At 47.5% G+C, this 22,089-nt stretch overlaps 1 protein-coding gene, 1 long non-coding RNA gene and 1 other non-coding gene across 7 annotated transcripts in view; 2 read left to right on the plus strand and 1 right to left on the minus strand.

Moving 5' to 3' along the window:
- Window positions 1–28: 28 nt before the first annotated feature.
- LOC125097729 (uncharacterized) lies at window positions 29–20,517 on the plus strand. Of its 2 annotated transcripts, none has more exons than XR_007126596.1 (3): window positions 29–327; window positions 13,667–14,651; window positions 20,051–20,517. It is a non-coding gene; the product is annotated as an uncharacterized LOC125097729 (long non-coding RNA). The 2 variants fall into 2 exon arrangements; XR_007126595.1 differs by lacking the exon at window positions 29–327 and adding an exon at window positions 5,790–6,949.
- Window positions 1,241–1,356, plus strand: LOC125099431 (U5 spliceosomal RNA). The gene has a single exon (XR_007127160.1). It is a non-coding gene; the product is annotated as a U5 spliceosomal RNA (small nuclear RNA).
- ARMH1 (armadillo like helical domain containing 1) overlaps window positions 5,214–22,089 on the minus strand; it is a 54,127-nt gene continuing 37,251 nt past the window's right edge. For all 4 annotated transcript variants that reach the window (XM_047725679.1, XM_047725682.1, XM_047725681.1 and 1 more), the window contains exons 7-12: window positions 6,530–6,652; window positions 6,376–6,448; window positions 6,109–6,238; window positions 5,953–6,030; window positions 5,592–5,673; window positions 5,214–5,514 (exon numbers count right to left, since the gene is read on the minus strand). In XM_047725679.1, the coding sequence (XP_047581635.1) occupies window positions 5,396–5,514; window positions 5,592–5,673; window positions 5,953–6,030; window positions 6,109–6,238; window positions 6,376–6,448; window positions 6,530–6,652 (605 nt within the window). In that variant the 3' untranslated portion in view covers window positions 5,214–5,395. The remainder of the gene's footprint in view (window positions 5,515–5,591; window positions 5,674–5,952; window positions 6,031–6,108; window positions 6,239–6,375; window positions 6,449–6,529; window positions 6,653–22,089) is intronic.

Here is a 22,089-nt window from a genome sequence, read left to right on the forward strand (position 1 = left end):
GGGGCCTGATAATTTGCATATCTAGCAAGTACCCAGGTGTATTTTCTAGAGTTCCATAACAAAGCACCCCAGACTGGGTGGCTTAAACCACAGAAATGTCTACACAGTTCTGGAAGCCTCAACTTAACTAATTACACCTGGAATGACCCTATTTCCAAATAGTCACACTCTGAGATACCGGGAGTAAAGACTTCAACAAATGAATTTGGGAAGACACAATTCAACTCGTAACACCAATAACACCAGGTGATGCTGATGCTGCTTCAAACCACTAATCTGATCACGTTGTCCTTTAAAGAGTTTCAGTTGCTGCCCACGGCCCTCAAGGTGAGTCGAAGGTCTTTGCTTGGCATTGAAGGCCCATCAAAATCAGGTCTTTGGGGGCGCCTGGGTGGCTCAGTGAGTTAAAGCCTCTGCCTTCGGCTCAGGTCATGATCCCAGCGTGCTTGGATCGAGTCCCGCATCGGGCTCTCTGCTCAGCAGGGAGCCTGCTTCCTCCCCTCCCTCTCTGCCTGCCTCTCTGCCTACTTGTGATCTCTGTCAAATAAATTAAAAAAAAAAATCAGGTCCTTGGTCCTTAGCCACTTGCCTTTTCACTACCCCGGCTCAGACTGCTTATGGTGCTGCCCTGAATGCGCTCACCATCCTGCTTTGATGAATTCTTCCACGCTTGGCCCATGTGTCACTGAACATTCTGTAATCCCTGCTCACCATACATTCCTGAGGCCCAGCACAAGGTTTGACACAGTGTTCAATACATCTTTGTTGAATGAATGGATGAAGACAATTATTTTAAAGACTTAAAAAAGGTCAAATTTAATTTTTAATTCAAGATAAATTTTACCTTGGAGTGTCAATTATAAAACAAAATGAAAACAAAAAAATAAAATGAGACTGAATCGGGCGTCTTACTTCCCTGCAAATCTGGCTTCTGCCCTGCCCCCAGGTGGTGGCTCTAGGCCTAGCAGGAAAACGAACTAAGGAATTTCCGGCAACCGGAGAGTGGTGACTAAGCGTCATTTACATACCCACAATGCCCTGCACCCATGGTATTTCTTATTTTAAAACGGCTAGATTTTTCTTTTTCTTTCGACTTTTTTTCCCCCCTCCAGAAATCAGAATGCTATCACAGAATTGACTGAGATAAAGGCAGATGTCCGTGGCTCTTTTGGATAAGTAATTACCATTGCTGTTCTAGGAGTGACAGTCACCCGAGGGCTGTGTGAGCGGTTTGTCAGGCATACTCTGGTTTCTCTTCAGATCGTATAAATCTTTCGCCTTTTACTAAAGATTTCCGTGGAGAGGAACAATTCTGAGTGTTTACCCAATTTTTTGAGGCCTTGCGTTTGCAGGGCTTACTAATGTGTGTGAAAAGTCAGATTTGGTTTTGGAACATTTATTCGGCACTTTTTGTTGTTGTTGATAATGTTCGTATTAAGAACTTATGCTTTTTTAATTTATGGTGTTTGTAGGTGGGAGATTAACGGATTAATTAACTTGAGTTGGTTTCTGTGTTTTGCCCGAAGTGGGTGTGCAGCAGTCACCTAAAACATGTTTTCTACGTAATATTTCCTAGTCGTTTTTGCTGAGGTTTTGAACAAAACTTTTTTTTTTAAACATTTTATTTATTTATTTGACAGAGAAAGAGACCACAAGTAGGCCGAGAGGCAGGCAGAGATAGCGGGGGAAGCAGGTTCCCCGTGAGCAGGGAGCCCGATTCAGGGCTTGATCCCTCGACTCTGGGATTATGACCTGAGCCGCAGGCAGAGACCTTAACCCACTGAGTCACCCAGGTGTACCCCCCATCCCCCAGTAAAAAAAGATTTTATTTATTTATTTGATAGAGATCACAAGTAGTCAGAGAAGCAGGCAGAGAGAGGAGGAAGCAGGCTCCCCGCCTGATGCAGGGCTCGATCCCAGGATCCTGGGATCATGATCTGAGCCGAAGACAGAGGCTTTAACCCACTGAGCCACCCAGACGTCCCCCCAATAAAACTTTTAAAGTTCAAGGTCGGGGGCACCCGGGTAGCTCAGTCGGTTAAGTCTCCTATTCTTGGTTTCTGTTTTGGTCTTGATCTCAGCATCTTGGGATGGAGTCCCCCCATCCAGCTATGAGTTCAGGGGCGTCTGCTTCTCTGCCTCTCTCAGCCCCTCCCCCACTCATGCACACTCTAAAATAAATCTAAATAAATTTATTTTTTTACTTAAAAAAAGACTGAGAGGGCGCGTGGGTGGCTCAGTGGGTTAGGCCTCTGCCTTCCGCTCAGGTCATGATCTCAGGGTCCTGGGGTCCAGCCCTGCATTGGGCTCTCTGCTCAGCAGGGAGCCTGCTTCCTCCTCACATTCTCTCTCTCTCTGCCTGCCTCTCTGCCTACTTGTGATCTCTGTCTGTCAAATAAATAAATAAATAAAATCTTTTAAAAAAATAAAAAATAAAAAGTAATCTCTACTCTGAATGTGCAGCTTGAACTCAGGACCATGAGATCAAGAGCTGCATGCTCTATCGACTGAGCCAGCCATGTGCCTCAATAACTGAAATTTTCCAGTGGTTCAGTAAACAGAGAGAGAATGTAAATGTGTCCATGAGTGACAGGTATACAGGTATTCACTGCATTTTCAAAAAAAGATTTTACTTTTCTATTCATGAGAGACAGAGATAGAGAGAGGCAAAGGCAGAAGCAGTCTCTCCGAGGAGCAGGGAGCCTGATGCAGGACTCCATCCCACGACCTTTAGATTATGACCCAAGCCGAAGGCGGACACCCAACCATCTGAGTCATCCAGGAACCCTATTCACTGTATTTTTCTTTCAACTTTTTGTAGCTTTGAACTTGTAAACAGTGGGGGAAATATGTATTAATAAATCCCATGTAATGTGTATTTTTTTTTTTTTTTTTAGATTTTATTTATTTGACAGAGAGAAACAGCAAGAGAGGGAACGCAAGCAGGGAGAGTGGGAGAGGGAGAAGCAGGCTCCTTGCAGAGCAGGGAGTCCAATGCCGGGCTCAATCCCAGGACTCTGGGATCATGACCTGAGCCGAAGGCAGACGCTTAACGACTGAGCCACCCAGCCACCCCTCCATTATTTTATTAAACTATGGTCATCTTAGAACAGTGGCTTCCAGATTTTTGGATTTTCCGATTATTCAAATTTCCAAAAAATTTCTAGGGTACCTTTTTATCATCATTCTACAAACAAAGGCCATCTGAAGACTACAAAGAAACACTTTTTTTTTTTTTAGATTTTATTTATTTATTTGACAGAGAGAGATCACAAGTAGGCAGAGAGGCAGGCAGAGAGAGAGAGAGGGGTAAGCAGGCTCCTTGCTGAGCAGAGAGCCCGATGTGGGGCTCGACCCCAGGACCCTGGGATCATGACCTGAGCCGAAAGCAGAGGCTTTAACCCACTAAGCCACCCAGGTGCCCCAAAAAACACTTCTTTAAAACAAAAACCAGGGGCACCTGGGTGGCTCAGTAGGTTAAGCCTCTGCCTTCGGCTCAGGTCGTGATCTCAGGGTCCTGGGATGGAGCCCGCATCCGGCTTTCTGCTCTGCAGGGAGCCTGCTTCCTCCTCTCTCGGCCTGCCTCTCTGCCTACTTGTGATCTCTGTCAAATAAATAAAATTAAAAAAAAATTATTAAAAAAAAAACAGAAAAACCACTTACCTTTATGAAAGCTTAACTATATATTTTGTTAACTTTTCTCTCAAAGCTCAGTCAGTTTGAGGGAAAGTCTGGGCGGTCTTAGATTTAACATTATCAGGAACCGATGATGCCCTCTTGTGGCCACCTGCAGAATTACTGCTATCTGACTTCATTTCCTCTGATTTGACGACAATTTCCTCACAATTACCTCGGTCATTAACACGGGCATGCCAAGCATTTTTCTCAGTGTTTGGGATGTATTAGTAAAGAACAAAAATACCCCTCAGTTGAGCTTACATACAGGTAGAGAGAGAGACCATATGCAAAGTAGTAAGTGTTGTGGGAAAAAAAAAATAGCAGCATAAGGGGCTTGGGGACCAGAGTATATGCCGTGGTAGTATTAGCAGCCCTCACTGAGACGGTGACTTTTGTATAGAGTTGCAAGGTGAGGGAGTTCACCATGTAGCTATATAGCTGAGGTGACAAGAACTATAGGTTCTAAGAACCATATAGCTATACTATCCAGTGAAGGAGGAAGAGAAAATTAGGAGACAGTTCAGAGATCATGGGAGACTAGACTGCCTCTGGCCCTCTCTGCAGGCCACAGGAAGGGATTTAGGTTTACTGTTCTTGAAATGGAGATCCCTGCAAGGTTTTCAGCAGTAACAGAATCTAAGTTTAAAAGGACTACCTTGGGGAGCGCCTGGGTGGCTAGTTGGTTAAGTGTCTGCCTTCCCCTCAAGTCATGATCGCCCCACATGGGGCTCCCTGCTCAGCTGGGAGCCCATTTCTCCCTTTCCCCCTGCCCCATCCCCTTGTTTGTGCTCTCTTGCTCTCAAATATATAAAATCTTAAAAAAAAGAAAAAAAAAAAAGAAAAAAAAAAAAGAAAAGAAAAGACTATCCTGGCTGCTGTATTGAAAAGAGAATGGGGTAGAAAGGCCTCTAGGGAAGTTTAAACAATGGTGGAAAAACAAAGCAGGAAAAACAACGGTGGCTCAGATTAGGGTATTAGCAACAGAGTAGAGAGATTTGGTTGAATTCTGGATATATTTGGAAGGTAAAATCAACAGAACGGGATGCAGATGTTGAAGAGAAACATTAAGGAGAATGCTATTTTGTTTTGAGTGGCAGAAAGAATGAGTTGGCATCAGTCGAGCTGGGGAGGGTGGCACAGATCAGGAGTCCAGTTTTGGACACAAAGAGGTGGAAAGATTTAACTGGAAATGGACATGTGGGAGTCAATGGCATATAAATGGCATTTAAAGTCTAGGGACTGGATGAGATCAACAGGGTGAAAAAATAAAGAGCCTCAAGGTCACTCCAGTTTGAAAGAAGCTGGGTTGAGAGGATGAATCCGCAAAAGAGAACGAGGAAGTAACCGGAGAACAAGCAGGTGAGTGTGCAGGGGACCGCCAGTAGGAAGCAGAGGTGAGGGTCTCTCCTCAGGCTATGTCCTTAAATCTTCCAGAACGTTGATGTTCCTTCCATCCGGGCAAGCTGGATGAGCAGAGGCACCCCGGCCCAACAAAGCTCTTATTTAATTTCCCCCTCCCCGCTACAGAGAGGACAGATAGCAAGACTATTTATTGAATTCTTGCCAGCAGGCAGCTCTCCCTCTCCCCTACAGGCAGGCCCAACCCTCAGCCTCCCACCTAGGGCCAGTGGGGTCACCGTGAGCGTGACCCCAGGATTCTTCTCCCAGGCTTCCTGAAACACAGCCCGGACCTTTATGGATTGCCTCAGAGGCTCTGTTACTCCTTTCCCTCCATATCCTCCTTCTGGAAGTATGAGATGTAATCCATCTGATCCTTGTCATGAGCTTCAAGATAAAAGGTCGTGTTGCTGCGGGGGACGCCACTTTGGTGTAATACTGGAAGCAAGAAAGGCGAGCCTGAGTCTGGGTGCCCGCTGCACCTCTGCTCCAGGTCCCCTCCCTCCCCCACTTACCTTTGGAAACATTGACTTTGTTGGCCGCCAAGATGTCCGCCTGAATGCTATCTATTTTCATGTACAAGTCCTCGGCATTGCTCTGAGGACAGGAGCAAGGGGCACCTGCTGGGGTCCCAGGGCAGTCTGGACTTGGACGTAGGCGCGGGGCGGACGCTTGCGGCGGGCTCTGAGGCTGACCGGAAGGGCCGGGAAGGGAACGGAACCACGCCGGGAGGTGGGGAGGAGCCCAAGCCGGGGAGGTCCCTCCAGCGGCCGGCCCCCGGGCGCAGCGGGCGTAGGGGGTGTGGCCCGGGGGAGGGACGCTGTGGAGGCGGCACCTTCCGGTGGGGCCCCGACCCTTGGGGGCGGGGACGCTTACAAGGAAGAGCTGGTAGAGCTCCTCTCCCATGGACCGGCGGACGTGCTCCTCCACCACCGGGAACATCTGCACGAAGTACTGCGACGGCGGGCGGGGCGGCGGGGTGACTGCGGTGCCCTCGCCTGGGGCCCACCCACCCGCCGCCCCGCCGCTCACCTCCAGCGTGAGGCTGGCCTGCCGCTGGCTGTTGCAGTGGTCCGAGTTGCCCATGGCGGCTAACAGGCCGTGCACCACGCGCAGGTGCAGCATCTCCTCCGCGATGCTCGTGTTGCTGCGCGCCAGGACCCTGGGCCGGGAATTCGGGCGGCGGCGAGCCCTTGGGACCCTCTGGCGCCGGGCGGCCCGAGCCCCTCCGGGCCCCGCGGGCCCCGCCAGCTGGCTTGCCGCATTCCACCCCCATCCCCATTCCCCCTGCCCGCTTACCCGATGGCCTTGGCCGCCGCGGCCTGCTGCAAGAACACCGGCAGGTGGGCGGTGAGCTGGGGAACCAAGGAGTCTGGCGGAGGGGGCCGCCGTGAGGCGGGAGGACCTGCATCCCAACCACCCCCCTCCAGCCTCAATCTGAGCGACTCCCTACCGTTGAGGATCTTGGGCTGCAGTTTTCTGGTCTCCTTGACGGACGGTATCAGCAGCTCCACCAGGCCCTTGAGCAGGGTCTGGCACACGTCGTAGCTGACCAGGTCCTTGATCAGCTCGATGGCTGTTGAAGGGCAGAGGCCCTGGGGAGGCCTGACGCTCCAAACCGCCCCCACCCCCACCAAGCAAGCAAAGACCCCCTTGAACCAAGTTGCTTCCTTTTACCCCCATCCCCTTCCTGCACTTTTCCTAGCACCTTTTACTGGCCAGCACCGTGCAAGATGTGTGTGGGAGAAGCTGGGGAGGCAACACCACAGTCCTGCTGGATCTGGGGCTAAGAGGAGGAGGAGGGGGTCGAGCCTCATTCCCTTCACTCTCCCTTCACAGAACTACCTACAGAGGGAGGAAGAAAGGTTGGACGGTGAGCCTACCCATCAAGGAGACTAAGAGGCTGTCAGAGCTGGAGGCCCCATTGAGGTGTCACGGAGGTGGGAGGGGCTAGGTCTTCAAGGGGAGAAAGGATGGGACAAGACCCAGGAGGGAGGGAGACAGAGCAAGTGGGTGGAGGATGTGTGGCATAGAGTGAGAGGGTTGAAGCCGGGTAGACTGCAGTAGTTTCTGACAAACCATATATGGATCCCTTCTTTCCCTAGGCTTTCCACACAGCATCCCATTGAAGCTCACCATAACCAAAAGAGATTTGCTTTGCAATGACACTGTCTCGTTAACCCATTATAGGTCCCAGGAAACGAGGCATAGAGATAAAGCACTTTAGTTAAGATACTATGGCCAGGAAGGATGTGGGAGCATAAAGGAAACACTTGTTTAGGAAGGAGGAAGGAACTAGAGTTTATGGAGGGGGGTTTTCCTAGAGATACTTTCCAGCCATTTATTCGTTTCAGCATTACCCCAGTCTTTGGGCAAGGCTGCCCTAAACGCCTTTTGCTCCAGGAATATTTTTGTCAAGAGGAAATCACAAAGACAGAGCTGGAAGAGGGCAGGGGAAGTTGGTCAAGTGATGGGACACTGGGATAAGTGTTATTTTAAACTCACATGCTTGCTACATGGAAGACAGAAAAGACAAAACATGCTGTTGCCCAGCTGGGTAGTCAGGTGCGGGGGGGCCTCTCTACGCTAGGGGGAGCTAGGGGGAGCTAGGGGGAGCTAGGGGGAGCTAGGGGGAGCTAGGGGGAGCTAAGACGTTGGGGAAGCTAAGACGTCGGGGAAGCGCAGTTCCCTGACTAGCTCATTTACATACCAGGACTCATAATAGACACATGGGAACTATTACCACTAATATCTCTTCGAATAGTGAAAATTAACCTTTTATGTCCCTGTCAGGAAAGTTTTGCCCAGTAAGGATATGCTTGAGATAATTCTCTGCCATGGAAGAAAAGCGTTTGCCGGTAGGTGTAAAGGCACCGCAAGCATTGGGGGATCAGCCAGTATCCGTGAGGATGGGCGCAGATTTTTTTCATATAGTGTTTCTTTTCTGCTTTAATTGGCTCTTTGGCGTAAATGTCAAAAGAGTGTTTGCGGAATGAAACATTAGAGAATTGATAGTGCAATTTTTGGAGGCCTTACTTAAGTAAGGCTAACTGTTTGTGTCAAAAATAGGTTATTGTCTTGGGGCGCCTGGGTGGCTCAGTGGGTTAGGCCGCTGCCTTCGGCTCAGGTCATGATCTTGGGGTCCTAGGATCGAGTCCCCCATCGGGCTCTCTGCTCAGCAGAGAGCCTGCTTCCCTTCCTCTCTCTCTGCCTACTTGTGATCTCTCTCTGTCAAATAAATAAATAAGAAAAAATAGGTTCTTGTCTTGATAAAGAAGTAGTAAGACTTTAACTTAACAGTTAAGCAACAGTGCTTTTTGGGATTCCAAGGCTTCCTAGGGTTGAGCAACGTTTTAAGATATGCTGTTCCCCCCCCCGCCCCAAGTCTGTAAGTATTGTTCTAGAAGACTTGTTTAGAGCGCACGCACGAGTTAAGAGGATAAAAGACTTGCTTAGAGCGCACGCATGAGTTAAGAGGAATCAGAGTGAGCAGGAGTATCTTTCAAGCATTCTCAGAGATCTAGGAACGTAAGGCAGGTGGATCCTACAACCCAAAAGATTGTGATCTGGGGTGAAACAGAGAATCCCATACTTAACCAGCTAAGCCACCCATGGCCCCTTAAAAAAATGTTTTGGACCCCTCCCACTCGGAGCAGTGGGTGGGGCAGCTGTGACCCTGCGCTACTGGCCAACCCTACCATCTCACCCAGCGGGCTCATTTGCATACCCATGGGTGCCATCCTCCCTACTACATTTCTGTTAAAAACTGCACATTTCCTTGTTTTCTTGGACCAACATATGTCTTTTCCAAAAATCCCTTTCACAAATTTTCCTAGCAGTAGCACCGCAGCATAGGAACAGACACCAGTCTTGGAGAACTAGTTAATTACAGAAAAAGTGGCAAACATAAGCTAAGTACACTCTGGTATCTCTTCAGATTTAAATGTGTCCCCTTTTACTAAAGATTTCTGGGGAGAGGAGTGTTTGCAAGTTTGCCTCATTTCTGAGCTCAAAGGAGAAGTTTCCAATGTTTCATCTGTTAGGTATGGCACTTGTCACAGTTTTTTGTAGATATCTCTTATTGGACAGACATTAAATTTTTAGACTTATTTCCTATTAAGATGATATATGTGCATTTCTAGATGACATATTATCCCTGGCATATGCTGCTAGATTCAATCTGCTAATATTTTGTGTAGAGTTTTTGCAGCTATCTTCATGAGTAAGATTGGTGTATAGTTTCTCTTTTGCATGCTATCATTGATGGATTTTTATATTAAGATTAGGCTAACCTTAAAAAAGATTAGGCTAACCTTAGAAAATGAGTTGGGGTTTGTATTCTCTTTTTCTAATCTTGACAAGAGTTTCTGTAAGACAAGAATTTTATCTTGAATGTCTGATAGAATTCTCTAAAGCTGATTTTAGAAAAGAAATACTGATTCAGGGCACCTGGGTGGCTCAGCCGGTTGGGCAGCTGCCTTCAGCTCAGGTCATGATCCTGGGGTCCTGGGATTGAGCCCTTCATCTGGCTCCCAGCTCAGTGGAAAACCTGCTTCTCCCTCTCCCACTTCCCTTGCTTATGTTCCCTCTCTCTCTGTGTCTCTCTCTGTCAAATAAATAAAATCTTTTTCAAAATGCTGATTTTTTTTTAATGGTTAGAGGACTATTTATGTTTTCTCTTTCTTCAGAAGTCCATTTTGGTAGGTTATAATTTCTAGTAGTTTTCATCTACATTTTCAAACATTGAAATAATTTCATGATATCTTTTTATCATTTTAATGTGTGTAGCATTTTTAGTGGTGTCTTTTTTTATATTCTTCATATTGATTATGTGACTTTTCTGGATCAAATTCTTTTGCCCTCAAGTCCTCTGGGGGTAACACACATGGATGCCTGCTTGTATAGTGGTGTGCACTACAATGAGAAACACTTATCTCAGAGAACCTAAATGTTACAGTCAGTAAGCATGCCTGCCTTTTGCTCTAAAGGGGGAAATATATTTATTTTCCAAAACTGTTTGCTCATCAATATCCTTGAAAAGATAGTCTGGGACAAAGAGCAGTCGGTATTTTACTTAAAAGACACACAGAAACATGACAAACCTGTAGAGAATTGTCTACTAGGATCGTTTTTCTTTTGCTAGTAGTAATCCTTCAGTAGACATTCTTGGCTTGTTCCTGAACTTAGGGGCAAAGTGTTCAATGTTTCACTATTAAGTATAAAGTTAGGTGTAGATTTTTGGTAGATTTTTTTTTTTTTAATCAAGTTGGGGAAGTTTTCTAGTTCTATTTTCCTGAGGGTTTTTATCATCAACAGGTGCTGACTTTGTCAAATGCATTTTCTGCACTGATTATGTAATAATGTAAGTTTTCTTTTTTAGCCTGTTAATTTGGTAGATTAAATTGATTGACTTTTTTGAATATTGAACCAACCTTGCATTCCTGGAAAAAACTCCAATTGGTCATGGTGTGTGATTCTTTTTACATATTGCTGAACCCTAATTGCTAATCTTTTTTTTTTTTTTTTGCTAATCTTTTTTTAAAAGATTTATTTATTTGACAGAGAGACACAGCGAGAGGGGGAACACAAGTAGGGGGAGTGGGAGAGGGAGAAGCAGGCTTCCCGTCGAGCAGGGAGCTAGATGCAGGGCTGGATCCCAGGACCCTGGGATTATGACCTGAGCTGAAGGCAGATGCTTAACAACTGAGCCACCCAGGCGCCCCCTACTTGCTAATCTTTTGTTGAGGATTTTTGCATCTATATTGATGATGGATATTGATCTGTGCTTTTTTTTTTTTTTTTTTAGATTTTATTTATTTGTTTGACAGAGATCATAAGTAGGCAGAGAGAGAGGAGGAAGCAGGCTCCCTGAGGAGCAGAGAGCCCGATGTGGGGCTCGATCCCAGGACCCTGGAATCATGACCTGAGCCGAAGGCAGAGGCTTAACCTACTGAGCCACCCAGGTGCCCCGAGTGCTTTTTTTTTTTTTTTTTTAAGATTTTATTTATTTATTTGACAGAGAAAGAGCGCAAGCAGGCAGAGTAGCATGCAGGGGGAGAAGCAGGCTCCCCACTGAGCAGAGAGCCCAACACAGGGCTCGATTCTAGGACCCCGGGACCATGACCTGAGCTGAAGGCAGATGGTTAACCAACTGAGCCACCCAGGCACCCCTAGAGTTGTGTTCTATAAATGTCTATTATATCCTACTGGTTGATGATGTTGAGTTCTAATATACTTACTCATTTTCCTTTTATTTCTTTTTCTTTTATTATTGTTTAAAGATTTTATTTATTTGAGAGAGAGTGAGAGAGAGAGAGAGCACAAGCAAGGGGAGCTACAGAGGGAGAGGGAGAAGTAGGCTCCCCACTGAGCAGGGAGCCTGAGGTGGGGCTGGATCCCAGAACCCTAGGATCATGACCTGAGCCAAAGCCAGATGCTTAACTGACTGAGCCACCCAGGCATCCCTATTTTGTCTGATATTAACAGAGATACTCCTATTTTCCTTTCATTAGTACTTTCATGAAATATCTTTTTCTATCTTTTTACTTTCAGTCTGCCTATATTCTTTTATTTGAAGTGAATTTCTTGGAGATAGTACATACTTGAGTCATTTTGTGTAGATTTATTTTGATTTAACTTTTTTAGACTTTTTTGTGGGTTGGTGTCTTTCATCAGTTCTTGACAATTGTCCATCATTGTCTTCTTAATGGTGCTGCCTATTCTTTTTTTTTTCTCTTTGCCTCTATTAGATATTCTCACTCTTATCCTTACTTTTCTTCCTCTCTCCAGGTTACTAATTTTCTCTTCATCTGTGTCTACTCTACTGTTAAATGTGTACATTGAGTAATAACTTTTAGCTGTTGTATTTTTTAAAAGATTTAATCTGAGAGAGAGAGAGAGAAAGCAAGCATGAGCAGGGGGAGGGGTAGAAGGAGAAGCAGGCTCCCAGCTGAGCAAGGAGCCCAATGTGGGACTCAATCCCAAGACCCTGGAATCATGACCTGAGCCAAATGCAGATGCTCGACTGAACCATCCAGGAGTCCCTGGGTTGGCCTTATATTTGCAAAATTAATTGCCGGAAAAAACTTCAGAGCTAGGATGAAGATATTTCTTCCAAAGAGCATTTCCCTTTCTATTGGCTACCTGGGCTCTAACTATTCTGAACCATTTTTGTCCAAGTTCAAAACTTGAGGTTTCCTGGACCACACAGTTGGTTGTACAGTCCATGCAAGGTCATTTGAGAACCAGCTTACTTCTGGCTCATCCTTATCTTGAGGGCTTTGTCTTCCCGGGTCCCAGCTTAATGTATTTATGCTTGAGGAATCACACCTCCCACCTGGGGCAGGCCCTGGGTACCTTCTTTCCTGCCATTTGATACTGCTTAGTTTCTTCAGGATCAGAAAGTGGCCTCAGGTTTGAGTGCTGGACTTATCTTTCTGGGTTCTCACCTTCCCCTAGGTTTTGGTCTGGTAATTGCTTACTGTACTGTTCTTTTTTTTTTTTTTTTTTAGTAGGCTCCATGCCCAATGTGGGGCTTGAACTCTCAACCCTGAGATCGAGTCACATGCTTTGCTGACTGAGCCAGCCAGGCACCCCTGCTCTTTATTATTAAGAAGATTACAAATTTCCTTTTAGATATTTATGGCATGATGGTGACTAGATATTGATTTTTGCCCCTGGCTCTTAGTACACATTCAGGAAAAACCCTTGGAATCTCCAGAATGTGAAGTGTCCTTTATATGTTAAATGAAATAACTAGGACTCTTTATATGTTAAATGAAATAACTAGGACTCTTTATATGTTAAATGAAATAACTGACTGGAAGCCTAGGGGCTGATCAGTAGAAAGACCAAGGCATGATTACAAGATTGGAACATTTAGCTCAATCTCCTGACCTCTAGGGAGGGGAGAGGGCCTGGAGAGTGAATTAATCACCAATAGCCAATGATTTGCTCATCAATCACCAATAACCATGCCTACCTAGTGAAACCTCCATAAAAACCCTGAAATGATAGGTCTAGAGAATTCTGGATGGGTGAATGCACTGCAGTGTGGGAGGGTGGTGTGCCTAGAGCAGTCCCCCAACCCACACCTTGCCCTATACATATCTTCCGTTTTCCTGTTGCTGAGCTGTTTCCCTTCTACTACTAAACTGTTAATATTAAGCAAAATGCTTTCCTGAGTTCTGTGAGTTGTTCTAGCAAATGACTGAACTTGAAAGGGAGGAAGGCTTGCATGAATCCCCTGGCTTTGTAGCCAAGTTGGACAGAAGGATGAATAACATGGGGACCTAATACTTGTGACTGGCATTTGAAGTAAGGGCAGTCTTGAGGTGTTGTGGAGTCTCAAACTGTCTCCAAACCTGTGGAGTCTGAAGCTAACTCTGGGTAGTTAGTGTCAGAATTGAATTGAATTGTAGGGTACCTGATTCTGTGGAGAATTGGACAATTGCTTGGTGTGGAAATCCCCTCCCCCCATTTGGTATCAGAAGTGTTGTGACTAAAAACTACTCAATATCCAAATTTCCTAGCCTACCATTATCAGAAAAAAGAGTCTTCTTCACGTTCCTATTGTTACCTATTCTTCTAGGCTCACCTCAGCAACTAGATTTCAAGTAGCTTTGTCTGGCCTGTTCTCCCTCTGCCTCCACTCTGGACCACTGAGGAGTAGGTGTCCTGTGTCTCTGGCCATTTGCTCACCATGGAGTCCTGCTGTCATCCAATAATAGCCTCTCCACTACTGTGAACACCAGTAAACATATCTGAGGCGCCTCTGCCTCCCCCAAGCCTCAAACCAGTCCAGTCCATAAAAGTTGAAGAGAATTGGCTGGATTCCGCATTCCCGCGCGCTAGAGACAATTGAGGTGATGGCAGCCCAAGACTGTGGAAACTGCCAGCCTGGTGGGAGATGACCTCAGGAGAGGCTCTGCCCTGCCCGCTGCGGCCCTCGTCTGCCCTGAGCCTGGGAACTGTGCCTGGCCCTGCCTCTTCACAGGCTGGAGATGGCGCAAGGCCATCCTTCCAGCCCCGCCATGGCCAACTCTGAGAGAACACTTGGAAGCCAGGACCTTATGCTTCCTCGTCAGCCTAGAACTGAGCCACACGCCTGAGTACTCGCGGCAGAGAAGGCAGGCGCACGGAAAGGTGAAGGGACTGTAGCCCCTCCTGCGCAGTGGGGGACGAGGCGCAGGGGACCAGGGGCCAGTGATAGGAGTGCACAGATCTGCAGAGCGCATGGAACGGGTGTCTACAGGCTGTGTGCAGCCCTTGCAAGCTTTACTAACTTAACTACAAACATGCCTATGGTGCCTAACCACAGACATGTGCTGGTGACTTCTAATCTTGTCGGAAGACCGTCACTGACAGTCCCCAGCAGCTCAGTGAGTGGCCTGTTCACCTGGAGGCAGAGGCTGGAGAGGCAGCCAGCAGCCCCATCCTGGGTCTCAGACTCCATACACTCTTCTCCTGCCTGGTGCTGAGCATTGCCAGCGGCCAACACTCCCAGAAGGAGGGGGGCTGACTTCTCTCCAGGACTCAGAGTGCTCTTTGGCAGGAAGGAGAACCAATTTGGGCTGGTGAGTCAGGCCTCCCTCAGACTGCCCTTGTCTCAAGTTCTGGGTCGGGGTGGGGGTGGGGGGAGCGTCCCATCCAGCCACACTGCAGAGCCACAGAGCACACAGAGGCCCTGTCCTGAAGCCCCGCACAAAGCCAGTCTTTTCTCTGCCTGTTTTTCCCAATCACAGAATCAAAGATTTACTCTCTGGCAGAAGGGCTCTTAAGGACATCCCCGCAACCGCTCCTGGGGTTTAGTATTCCAGGGATGAGCCTTGTACGGCAGCCCCTTTTCTCTCTGGAGCAACCTGATTCAGAAACCGCTGCTTCATGAAGAAACACTTCCTAGGATGTTCAGCTACTGCTTGCTGCTGGGCTTTCTTTTCCTTCCAGGTCTTCCAGGAGAGCCCTCACAATCCCAGTGGCACCTCCCAACTCCAGCCTCCGCTTGAACAGATGCGGTTCTAACTTGGAATCACAGAGGGAGAGGGACCAGCTCATGACCCTCCCTGGCTTTCCCCAAACATTCTCCCACTTGGACCAAACTGCAGCCTGGGATGCTAGCCTGGTGCATGAAACCCCCAAGTCTTTCTCACCCTGTTCTCTTACTGTTTGGTTGTGAAACTTTCTTCCTTCTTCTTCTTTTTTTTTTTTTTAAGATTTATTTATTTATTTGACAGAGATCACAGGCAGGCAGTGAGACAGGCAGAGAGAGAGAGAGGAGGAAGCAGGCTCCCTGCTGAGCAGAGAGCCCGACGCGGGGCTCGATCCCAGGACCCTGGGACCATGACCCGAGCCGAAGGCAGAGGCTTTAACCCACTGAGCCACCCAGGCGCCCCAACTTTCTTCCTTCTTTTTGAATTAGTGGGGTTTCGGATCTGCGTGGTCAGCACACCCTCATGCCCAACTCTGCTGGGCCCAGGCAGCCGCAGCACACCTTGCCTCACCTTAGGAGTTGGGCCCTTCCAGGCCACAAGCTGGCAGTACCTTACTGCCAGGACACCCGGGAAAAACACTTGCCTATGCTTAAGAGAGTTCTCCTGCAGCAAGAAATGACTCAAAATAATCAGGGGTGGAAAGAATGAGTGAAAATATTTTTATGAAATTTCCCTGACCACACATGGTATTCTCTGCCCACGTAAGACCAAGTTCTCCAGGAGGCAAATATCTGCTTTTGCTTACTCACTTTATCCTAAATGCTTAAGCCTTCATTGCTGGTATATCTGCAACATTGAAACTTCTCAGAAAAATGAAGATTTATTCACTGAATCATTTTTTTTTAAATGGTGAGAAAGTTTTTATTTTTTTAAAAAATATTTTATTTATTTATTTGACAGACCGAGATCACAAGTAGGCAGAGAGGCAGGCAGAAGAGAGAGGAGGAAGCAGGCTCTCTGCTGAGCAGAGAGCCTGATGTGGGGCTCGATCCCAGGACCCTGGGATCATGACCTGAGCCGAAGGCAGAGGCTTTAACCCACTGAGCCACCCAGGCGCCCCCACTGAATCATTTTTGGTTGAGTTTTAAAATTCACAGCTGTCTATGTTTACCCCCAAAGTGAAAGGGCTAGTCTCTGCCGGCCAATTACAATTCTTTACCCACTGGTCTAGGTCGGAAGCACAGCAGAGCCATTCAGAAAGCAAAGGGGATTACTGTCTTTGGCAGCTTAGCCAAAAGCCTGTGTTGCTGACAACACCCAACTGTCCTAAATTGGATCAGTCACTGATTAATTCATTGGTTTATTTATCTTATTTTTTTAAAAGATTTTATTTATTTGTTTTGAAAGAGATAGAGAGGGAGAGAACACAAGCAGGGAGAGTGGCAGGCAGAGGGAGAAGCAGGCTCCCTGAGGATCAGGAAACCCCATGTGGGGCTCGATCCTAGGACCCTGAGATCATGACGGAGCTGAAGGCAGAGGCTTAACCCACTGAGCCACCCAGGCGCCCCGATTCATTCATTTATCTAGCAAAATACTCACTCACCATCTTCCATGTGCCAGACCTCTGTGCTAGGGCTATGAGGACGACGAAGACACAAACCCTATCCTCAGGGATGACACAGTTTAATGGCAGATACGAGTAGGAAACTGGTATGTATGCTGTTGTATTGTAAGAGCCATGGGAACAGAAAGGAAGTCAGGTTGGTGTGAGGGTAAGTTGAGGAACTGGGGGATAGAGACTCTGGAGAAGGCTCTCTTGGAGATGGTGACACATGAGCTGGCAAAGTCATGGACGAGAAGGGAGGGACAGGAATGAAGAATGTGGCAAATGCATCCCACCTTATGGCCAGGCAAGCAGGGAGGTCTGGCTGGGACATGGGGGGTTGGGTCACAGAGTGAGAGCTAAGCCTGAGGAGACAGACTGGCTTCTGAGGACTTGGCACGTGCCAACCACCCTATAGGGCAGGTGTTTTTTCTTGTCTTTCATTTCAAACATTTAAAAAAATTATTTAGAGAGAGCATGCACATGCACACAGGTGAGCAGGGGGAGGGGCAGAGGGAGAGAGAGAATCCCAAGCAGACTCTGCATTGAGCATGGAGCCTGATGCGGGGCTTGATCCCACGACCCTGAGATCATGACCTCAACTGAAATTAACAGTCAGATGCTCAACTGACTGAGCCACCCAGGCACTCCTCTGTCTTTCATTTCAGAGGAAACTGACTCAAAAATGTTGAGTATTTTGCCCAAGGCCAATCAGCTAAAAAGTAGAACAACTCTGTTGGATTCCAAAGCTTGTACTCTTCACTTCTAAGCTCCGCTGCCTCAGCTCCGTTGGAGGATGAGGAGGACAGATAGCGTGGGCACCATGCTAGAGAGATGGAGATTGGTTTAGAGGTGAGAAATATAGAGACATAAGTTACAGCAGTGGAGACAGAATGAACTAAAGGGAGATCTGAACGATATTAAGGAGTTAGAGTTGACTGGTCTTGGTAGAAGTTGGTTGGAGGCGGGAAGCAGGAAGAGATGACAATGACCTACATTTCCAAGCACTGGGTGCTTTTCACTGGGATTGGGACCTTGGAGCTGGAATCTCAGGCGTCCAGTTCTGAACATGGTCTGTCACATCCGAGGCAAGATGATCAGAAGGCAAATGGAAACAACGAGATGGAGCTCAGGAGAGCAGTGTGAGCTGGACAGAGTTCACTCAACTGCTCTGCCCGTAGGCCACAAAATGGGAATAACAATTGTGCCTACTTTGTCAGCTTGTTGTGAGGATTACCGAGTAGAGAGCTGGAGGCGTACCTAATGTGGAGTGGACACCTTATAAAGGCCAGCCACTCGTGTTTCTGTCACTGTCGGTGGTCCCTAAAACCGTGGGAGTAGATGAGGTACCACAGAACGGAAAGAGAAGAGCAGGGGACCTGGGATTGAATCCTGAGAGAAAAAGAACCTGCACGTAAGGGGCTGGTGGAGGGACGGGAATGTACAAAGGACTGAGCAGCAGTTTCCAGAGAGAGAGGGGGAAACTAGGAGAGTTCTGGGTTGGGGAAGGAAGAGACCCGAGTATTCAGGGCAGAGTGTGATCAGGAGGGTGAGAGCCACGGAGAGGTCATGCCCTGAGGGGAGGCTGAGCAGCAGCTCCACCCTCCACCGGCCCACGCTTTCATTTGACAAACTGGTCGGGTCCATGTCAGCTACAGTGCTTTGTGCTGACTGGAACAGCAGTAGACAAAACAGAGGCAAAGGGTGGCCCACTGACACTCATGGAAACTTCAGTGCAGAAGAAGGGAATCCTCCAATCCAAAGAGGAACCACAGAACCCACAGCCTGTCAGCCTGGGAAGAAAGTTCCTTGATCACCTGTTGTAAGGACCTATTTTATATTTCTATTTTAGCCAGAGGCTTCCATTGAAGTTAAACAATAACTTTGTTGTTTAACCCTTAAACTGTCCCTGCTCCCCTTCCCCCAGGGGACTTAAAAACAAGTCCCAGAGACCAGCTCCAGGTGTGGAGGCCAAGAAAAACAAGGCTGTACCCACCTTGAGTCTAGCCCTGACATAAGTACAGCCATCTTGGCAAAGCAAAAGCAGGCACCTTGCACTGTAAGAGTGGGTTAGCATAAGAATGGCCATCCTGAAGGCCGGGAAGCCATTTTTACTGAGTGTCCCTAACCAGCCCGCAGGGCGTACGTGACTTGAGACAAGAGAAAGTAGCTAAAACCTGAAAAAACAACTTAATCATATACCACCAGGGCGGTTAGGTGGTGGTGCCACAGGGACCAAATGTTAAGGAAAAACAAATAATTAACTTGCAGAGATCACAATCCTGCAAGACCGGAATCTCCCTTGGTTTGCAAATGTCCTGGTGATTTACAACAAAAAGGCCATCTCTTCAATGGCCCAATTTCCAGAGACAAATGGCTCAGTTCCTCAAGGTCTAAGGTCACACCATAAAACTGAAGGAGGCTGAGGCAGAAGGAAATGTAAATAAAGTTAAATTTCTTCTTTTTTTTTTTTTTTTTAAAGATTTTATTTATTTATTTGTCATAGAGAGAGAAGCGAGAGTGAGCACAGGCAGACAGAGTGGCAGGCAGAGGCAGAGGGAGAAGCAGGCTCCCCGCCAAGCAAGGAGCCCGATGTGGGACTCGATCCCAGGACGCTGGGATCATGACCTGAGCCGAAGGCAGCTGCTTAACCAACTGAGCCACCCAGGCGTCCCAAGTTAAATTTCTTCTAAACCTAAATCTCATTTAACCGCCAGGATGGCTCCAGGGTGACACCGGGGTGGCAAAAGGTTAAACAAAGTTAAACTGTCAAAGTGGGGCGCAAGATATGTACCTAGCTATGAAGAAGTGCCTTGAAAATGCTATATAAACCCTTGGCTTTGAGTGCTCGGGGTCCTTGTTGAAACCCGCTGCGCCGGGCAGATACTTGGACCCCAGCTACCTGGAAATAAACCTCGCAGTGTGGCTTGCATTATAGAGAGTGTTCTCTGTCTAATTGAGGGGTGGTCGACTCCGTACCCTAACACTGTCTGAGAGCTGAAGAAACCCTGAACAAATGACTTGCCCTGGGAATCACAGTGAATAGGAGATAGGGTCGCAGCTCAGTATTCTTTGGACAGACGGAAACTTAGAAATCGCGTTGCACCTGGGAACTGTGGTGATGGCATGCGACAATTTCCCTCCCTCCCTCCTCCCCCCTTCCTCCCTCCCTTCCTCCCTTCCTTCTCTCCTTCTCTCCTTCCACCCTCCTTTCCTTTCTGAGATTTATTTTGGTGGGGGGTGGTGGGCAGGGGCTGAGGTAGAGTCTTAAGCCCACTTGGGGCTGGGGACTGGGCTTGATCTTCCCACCCTGATCTCATCACCTGCGCCAAGACCAAGAATCGTTCGCTTAACCAACTGTGCCATCCAGGCACCCCAGCATGCGACTATTTCTAAGGCAGTCAGCACTGAGGAAGTTTGTTTTATAATTTTTTGCTCCTAGAACCTTGGGAAACCCGAGTCCCAGTTCTCGGTCTTCACTTCCACGCGACTGCCACCTGCTGGCCACATGTGAGAAGTGTGCTTCAGGGAGCGTCCAGGCACAGGTTTGCCTCCTTTCCCTGCTGGCAGGAGTGAGAATACATTTGGCGAGTTGCTATTACAAGGAAGAGACCAGTGTCAAGGAGCTTCCTGACCAACTGCATTCTATCTCTGAATCCTGTACATCTCCTTACCTCTTTCATCACAGCCTGTTCAAAGCCCACCGTTGAAACACAAAAAAAGCATGTTTTATACACTATTTCTTTGAAAAAAGCCAGTTGATAAAGGAATGAATGTTATGTGCTCTAGTAGTATATGTACTGCTCAATTAAGAATGACTGTAGTGTAGGGCGCCTGGGTGGCTCAGCGGGTTGAGCCTCTGCTTTAAGCTCAGGTCATGATCTCGGGGTCCTGGCATCAAGCCCTGCATCGGGCTCTCTGCTCAGCAGGGAGCTTGCTCCCGCCCCCACCCCAACCTCACCTGCCTCTCTGCCTATTTGTGATCTCTGTCAAGTAAATAAATAAAATCTTAAAAAAAAAAAAAAAGAATGTAGCATCTTCCATGGGAATCTTCTCTTCCACGCCAGGCTCCCTGAGTCCAACCCCCCTGTGTGCGGGCCTCTGAGGGAAGCACTGACCACCATCCCGGGCTCCTGAGGGGAGAGGGTGCCAGGCCAGGCTAGGGCGGACACGGAGGTTCTGCGGGCCGGGCAAACTGGGCCATTAGAAAGGAGTGTTCCCTGGGTGCCTGGGTGGCTCAGTGGGTTAAGGCCTGTGCCTTCTGCTGAGGTCATGATCTCGAGGGGTCCTGGGATCAAGCCCTGCATCAGGCTCTCTGCTCATCAGGGAGCCTGCTCCCCCCGCCCCCTGTCTGTCTCTCTGCCTACTTGTGATTTCTCTCTGTCAAATAAATAAAATCTTAAAAAAAAAGAAAGGAGTGCTCTCCAATGACTTCCTATTTAAAAACAAACAAACAACTATGGCAGACTGTAAATAAAACTTAGGAACAGTGAATAAAGTGTGGTAGTTGAAGTATATGATTTTGGGGAAATAACATATATTTTAAGAATATTCAGCAGAGGGGTGCCTGGGTGGCTCAGTGGGTTAAGCCACTGCCTTCGGCTCGGGTCATGATCTCAGGGTCCTGGGATCGAGCCCCGCATCGGGCTCTCTGCTCAGCAGGGAGCCTGCTTCCTCCTCTCTCTCTGCCTGCCTCTCTGCCTGCTTGTGATCTCTGTCTGTCAAATAAATAAATAAATAAAATCTTTAAAAAAAAAAAAGAATATTCAGCAGACTTTTATTTGAAACTCTCCTTTGACATCAGAGTCTTGTGACTGTTGTTCAATGAAGTCACATGGAGAGGTGGCCTCTTACACAGCCAGAAATCACATGAAGTCACAGGGAGAGGTGGCCTCTTACACACCCACATCCCTCCTGATATGGGTTAGCTCAGAAGAGGAAAGTAAAGGCACAAGGTTCTATGGCGCAAAAGGTGTGGTTTTAAAAATGAGATCTTGGGGCGCCTGGGTGGCTCAGTGGGTTAAAGCCTCTGCCTTCGGCTCAGGTCATGATCCCAGGGTCCTGGGATCGGGCCCCCCATCGGGCTCTCTGCTCAGCGGGGAGCCTGCTTCCTCCTCTCTGCTTGCCTCTCTGCCTACTTGTGATTTCTGTCTGTCAAATAAATAAATAAAATCTTAAAAAAAAATAAAAAATAAAAATGAGATCTTGGGGCGCCTGGGTGGCTCAGTGGGTTAAAGCCTCTGCCTTTGGCTCAGGACCCTGGGGGGCTCTCTGCTCAGCAGGGAGCCTGCTTCCCTTCCCCTCTCCGTGCCTGCCTCTCTGCCTACTTGTTACCTCTGTCAAATAAAAAAAAAATTTTTTTAAATGAGATCTTATGGTATTTGCATGACCCTGAGAAGGGCATGAATTTTTTGGCTTTGTGGCTAAGAAAACATAATTATGTTTTATGGTAATAATAATATTGTCCATCCTCAGGTTTTT

The sequence above is a fragment of the Lutra lutra genome, chromosome 4 (assembly GCF_902655055.1).
Source record: "Lutra lutra chromosome 4, mLutLut1.2, whole genome shotgun sequence".
NCBI classification, from domain to species: domain Eukaryota; kingdom Metazoa; phylum Chordata; class Mammalia; order Carnivora; family Mustelidae; genus Lutra; species Lutra lutra.